We start from the raw sequence: 6,000 nt of genomic DNA on the forward strand, positions 1-6,000 counted from the left end.
CGGGCTCAGCCTTAGAGATGGGGTGAGGAGCTCCATCATCTGGAGTGATCTCGGAGTAGAGCCACTGCTCCTCTGCATCAAAAGGAGTCAGTTGAGGTGGTTCAGACATCTGATTAGGATTCCTCCCGGACTCCTCCCTTTAGAGGTTTTCCAAGCATGTCCCACTGGTTGGAGGTCCCGGGAAAGACTCTAAAGTCGCTGGAGGGATGGTGTATTTTCTCTGGCCTGGAAACACCTCAAAGTCTCCCAGAAGAGCTGGAAAATGTTACTGGGGAGAGGGTCTGGGTTTCTCTACTGGATCTGTTGCCTCCACAACCTGCCTATGGATAAGCGGTAGAATATGGATGGATGGATGGATGGATGGATGGATGGATGGATGATAGATAGATGGATGAAATGAAGTATGTTTTGAACAAATTTAAACAAACACAAAATTCCACTGGATTACAGATTGAAAAGCAACACATTGAAAGAATTATCACTAAGGTGCTGGTTACCATTTTATTGTTATCCAACTTATAAGCTGAATTCTTAAGCATACTACATATTGTCCTATTATTGTTATGTTTCTGCCTCCTTCATGTCTTATTTCTGCTCAGTCATGTTCCACTCAAGCTCTGCCTCTCAGCCACACCCACTTCATCTACAGCTCAATCAGCCTCATGTGCTGCACCTGTTGTCTGCCCTACCTCTTGTTTCACTGCTCCTTGCCAGATTATCTAATCCTTTTGGTTGTAGATGTCCAGCGCTTCATTGATCTTGTCTGAAACTCCTGTCTTGACCCCATGCCTGCTTTCTGGATTTGCCTCTTTGCCTGCCTCTTGTCTGCTCTCATTCTGCTCATCTGATCCTGGTGATGACCTTTGCTTCTGGCCCCTAGTCTCTGGATTTTGGATCACCCTTTGGACCTGTTTAAAGACCTCTGCCTCTCCTAAAGGACCCCATCTTTGGATAACCCCCCCCCCCACACACACACACACACACACACACACACACACGCACACACACACACTATCACTATTGCAGTGTACCTCAGCAGCTGTGTCTCCACCAGCTACGGTGACATCATCCACACAAGCTTTGACAGGTGTAAATCACCATACCTGCCTGAGAAGGTTAGTGACTGTTAATTATTGACAAACAATCCCCTAAAAACCCACAAGCCACTAACACTCATATCTTTGCAGTTTTGTTCCTGCCTCTGGATCCTGACTCCCACCACCAGCTGCAAATTAATAATTATTTTAAACTTTCTTGTTGTTCGGCTGAGTTTACGAATCATAAAAGCTGATTCTTGACAATTATTTTTAATTCAAAGGGTTGCCAAAACTGAGTGTATCGCTGCCTCATTCCTGTGTAATGCTTTTTATTTTAATGGCTTCGAGTAGTATTGAAAAAAAATAAAACAAACAAACTAAAAAAAACCAGTAAGGCAAGGATTGTTAGAAACTTGCCAGGATTAAATCTTTTTAGAAACTTGCTCAAAAATTACGTCCCTTGAAACACCATATGAGCATCACTACTGTCATTTTCCAACAGTGTTTTCCAAAATCAACTTTTCTTACAAAGTTGCCAACATGAAGACTTTTACTCTGTGCATTAAATGCTTGAAAAACAACAAAAACAACACAACATTAGTCAACTCATAGAGACCAGGAGGAGGTAGGGGATGGTAGTGGAACATTACCTGTTAGCTAGCAGTTGTGACACAGTGCCTGAAGGTGATGTGAGCGTAATGGAAAGGTCGCCACGACGCCTGTGAGTGATGGTTACACGGACTACAACGTGCTCCACATAAACAACGCATTGAAGGGCCTTGATGGAGCAGCCCATGGCCTCAAAGACATGTGTCAGCACTGAGCCTGGGTGAATAACTCTGCGACGAGACAGAGTAAAGGAATAAAGCAACGTTGTGAACACCAGAAATAAGAGAAGAGGCAGAAAGCAAACAAGGAATTACAAGAAAAGCAACTAATAAAGAAGGGTATTTAAGTGTGAGAGACAGAACAAAGGGAATCCCTGACTGGAAGCAAAGATGTTTTGCAGTCACGTTGGTGTGATACCTGCTCAGCTGGCTGGCAGCCTCCTCCACATACTTGTGCTGTGAGGGGACTGGTTTCCAGCGCTCTGCCTCCTTCACCATTTCTTCAGCATCCAGCAGGCCAAAGCCATAAAGATGGCTCACTAACAGAAAAAAACACATTAGCTGGGGTAGAAAGGGCATAAAGCCATCTTAAAGATTTCACATCCTCCTGAGACTTTGTGGGCGTTTATTGCAATTCTGCTGGCTGAACCTCGTTAGTTTATAATGTGTTCTCTGCTTTATAGTTTCCTTGTTCAAAGAGAATATTCACCAAAAATACCAAATTCATATTTTTTCAGCCTGTCTTTGGGTTTTAAAGGGACGTAATAAAAAAAAGATCATATTTTAATGATATTTTTAGAAACTATTCCAAGTGTTTGTTTGAAATTGAGCAGATACCTTTGTATCCAGCTCCATTGATGTGCCAGTCTGGAGCAACAAGGTGATGAGATTTTGATGTTCGAACAATAATGTGCTGCACATCCCTCCAGGTTAGCGAAGGACTATAAAAGGGTCAAACAGAAGGGAAGAACATATTCTCAGCAAACATCAGTTATTGATTTTAACCTGGTCAGAATGCTGGACTTTGTGTAAATGAGAGCTGCTCACTTGGCCTCCAATGTAAGAGCAATGATCCCAGCAGCCACAGAGGAGGAGAGGGAAGTCCCTGATCGAGTCCTGGAACAGCCCTGCTGTGGTCCTGGGGTTACCTGTCAGTGGCATAGTGGCATTATTACCTAATTTATCTGAAACTGCACAAAACTGGGATGTATCTTAGTGATGATAATCAATTGAAAGGATTTTAAATGTGATCAAAATTTTAGATTCAAAGAGATATAAAGTACAAAGTTAAACAAAGAGTCTGACCAGCTTCTTTATTGGTGGACAATTTTGCATTTTATTAGCCCAAATTATATAAAATGTGCATACTTCCATCGTCCCAATCTCAGTTCTCTTATTACCTAATGTTGTGTAGAAACATACACAACTGTTATAAAGAAAACTGTCCATTAACCCTGACTTTATTTGATAGTTTTGTACAAATTAGTAGACAACTTGTGAAGCCTGTGTCTTTTTAACTTTTCGTTGTGTAAATAATTAACTGATGTCAATGTGGTATAAATTTTGTTTTATTTAATGATCACATTGATATTTATTATGCATTTTAAAAGGGTATTAAGGTTTAATTAACCTTTTTTTTTTTCCACAAAACAAATGAAAAAAAACTGTCAATGACTTGGTCTTTTAAAAATGTTCACATATTTAGATATACTTCATTTTTCATGTAATAGAGGCTGAGAGATTGAAAATTATTGTTTTGTGACTTTACAAAGGGGTCTGTTTGGGGCATATTTGCTTGATTGACAGGTGTCTCTGATAATAACACTCAACAGCAGAAGATGTCTCTAATCCACCCATCTGTACTTCCGTTACCAAATGTATTATTTCTGGTTCTGAGCAGCTGGTCAGGAAGGGTGACGTCAAATTTGAACACAGACTTAAAAAAAAATGTTCAAATAAGTTTCCAAGAGACATGAACAAAATTACAAACGGTGCATCATTATAACTAGCTGTTTTTGAAATTCCAGCATGTGTTAGGTATTATAACAGATGTTTTATCACACGACAGAAATACAGTTTATATAGAATGTATCGCTTTTTTTCATTATGCAGGAGAGTGTTAGCCTAAATACAATGCATGCTGAATTTTTTTTTTAATTCATCAACACTTCTTAATCATTTGAGTTCATTTATTTGCATAATTCAATTTAATGACAAAGAGGCTTATCTAATACAACAGTAATGATATTTCAAAGCATAATAATTTATTTTTCCACACTCAAAATGAATCAAGGGATAAGCACGTTACAAATTAGGTGTTTGTTTAAATACATATTGACATAAATAATGCAAATGTTTAATTTTACTCTCATAGATTCTTATGTTCGAACAAATATACATCCACACAAACTACCCTCAGTAAAGGTTTGTTTGAAACACAGCAAAAAAAGTACTGTTAATTTTTTTAAATACATATTTTATCCCAATATGTGAAATACATGCAAAGTCTTAATGATCTAAACCTGGATAGTTTCACAATTTTTCCAGAACCTGTACTCACCATCTCCTCACCGCTGTAGGCTGCTGCCAGTGTGGAGGAACATTGTTCCAGGTAATCTGAATGGATTCCTCTGTGAGTGACACTGCTGACAGAAATGGTGTGGATGTTGTTGGTGTAGCCATCGCAGGAGCAGTGGTCACCTGCACGCCCTCCGTTCCCCGACGGCCACACAAAAATTGAACCCTTTCCATGTCGGCCCTGTTTTGATTTAGGCCACAAAAAAAAAAAAAAAAGATCTACCATTGATACCATACAAATGAAAATTTTAATAAATTTGACATTGAGTTCAACAAACACAGCCAACAAAGCTCGCCAACACATGCACTTTTCCTCTCACATTTTCAATGCCAATCTGCAAAGCAAGCTGAGCCAGGGGTCCAGGTCCATCCAGAGTGGCCCCATCGTCCTCTGGCCCCCAGCCAGCTAAGTAGATATCAATATACTGTGGCCTGAAACTTAAAGATTGGGCTTCCACAATGTCTGTCACATCTCCATCCAACATGCGTATGCCTACAGGAGGAGGTGAGACAAAACATAACAATGTTTGAATTAACAACAAAACTCCAACCTCAGACTGCTTCGTTCATGCCATCACATGGACTTGCCTCCTATCCGAGCATTGAACGAGACTCCAACAGTGCACTGTGAGTTATTTGCGGTTGCAGCCACCATTCCTGCACACTGAGTCCCGTGGCTTCAGAGTAAATGAGAAAAACATCAGAAATTGAGGTTGGATGCATATGCATGAGGAGGAGATGGAGCATATCCACCGCATCAAGTCGGTGACAAAACAAGAATTCAGATTAGGAAATTTGCACATCAATACATGTGTACAATTGCTCAGAAGCGACAAGGAAAACTTGCAATAATTAACAACTGAATTGCGATTAGGAAGAGTCACGGCAGGTGCAAAAAGAAATATGGAGGTGGAATATACTTACAAGTTAGCAGCATTGTCAGAATAACTTGGAGAAGGATCTTGGTCTTGTCCGTTCACATCATAGCTGGCAAGTGGATCCTACATCAAGACAATAGTAAGTAGCAGCACATAACAGCTGCCAGCAGCTATCTGTCTCCATTTCATCAGACAAATCACAAAGAGCATTATTCACCAGTCCCTGCACAGTTAAGTGGATCAGACATTTAATGTCTATTCCAATACTCTTAACCAGTCTTTCTAAACCTTTAACCCAAGTGCTCTTGCCTGCAATATCTGTTTCAGCTCCTTGCTCTTCCTCTAAAAGCTCAGCCAAATTGCTAATGATTAATGTCCCCTTCCTGAGAAGAGCCTCCCATCCTAGGGCACTTACATAATTTGGCTTCAGATCAGGATGCTCTTTCTCAATGCCATCATCTAGGACAGACACCACCACATCCTTCCCAGTATATCCTCTCCTCCAGGCCCCTGCAATGTTCATGTGAAACTGGCAGGCATTTAACTCACCACTGCAGTGCTGTGAAGCAAACAGCAGGACATTGGACTTAGTTCTTAAGAAGAATGAATTAGTTTTAGGCTTTGGCTGTCGTCACATGCTTTTATTAACAAAATAATAACAAAGAAAAGAAAACAGACTCACAATGTGCCACAACCTGTTCCACACAGGAGCAATAAAGTGCTCCATCAGGGTGTGGTTAGACTGATGAGCATGAAGGTCTTTGGTCTCCAAGTTCGGAACATGGATTTGGCTTTTTCCAGAGGTCCTCTTTGCTCTCCTGTGGACCACCTGCTGTTGCAGCCATTCCACCTTCAAAGTAAAACATGCCATTTGTAGAGATGCAGCCTTCTGAAACAATG

General features: G+C 40.5%; 1 protein-coding gene across 1 annotated transcript in view; it reads right to left on the reverse strand.

Moving 5' to 3' along the window:
- The window catches only part of pcsk5a (proprotein convertase subtilisin/kexin type 5a), a 39,367-nt gene extending 33,396 nt beyond the window's left edge, over window positions 1-5,971 (reverse strand). The window contains exons 1-10 of the mRNA XM_037691984.1: window positions 5,783-5,971; window positions 5,516-5,659; window positions 5,147-5,223; window positions 4,811-4,899; window positions 4,543-4,715; window positions 4,206-4,403; window positions 2,693-2,793; window positions 2,483-2,586; window positions 2,064-2,184; window positions 1,688-1,876 (exon numbers count right to left, since the gene is read on the reverse strand). Of these exons, the coding sequence (XP_037547912.1) occupies window positions 1,688-1,876; window positions 2,064-2,184; window positions 2,483-2,586; window positions 2,693-2,793; window positions 4,206-4,403; window positions 4,543-4,715; window positions 4,811-4,899; window positions 5,147-5,223; window positions 5,516-5,659; window positions 5,783-5,971 (1,385 nt within the window). The remainder of the gene's footprint in view (window positions 1-1,687; window positions 1,877-2,063; window positions 2,185-2,482; window positions 2,587-2,692; window positions 2,794-4,205; window positions 4,404-4,542; window positions 4,716-4,810; window positions 4,900-5,146; window positions 5,224-5,515; window positions 5,660-5,782) is intronic.
- Window positions 5,972-6,000: the final 29 nt, after the last annotated feature.

The sequence above is a fragment of the Nematolebias whitei genome, chromosome 18 (assembly GCF_014905685.2).
Source record: "Nematolebias whitei isolate Nwh7 chromosome 18, NemWhi1, whole genome shotgun sequence".
Lineage (NCBI taxonomy): Eukaryota > Metazoa > Chordata > Actinopteri > Cyprinodontiformes > Rivulidae > Nematolebias > Nematolebias whitei.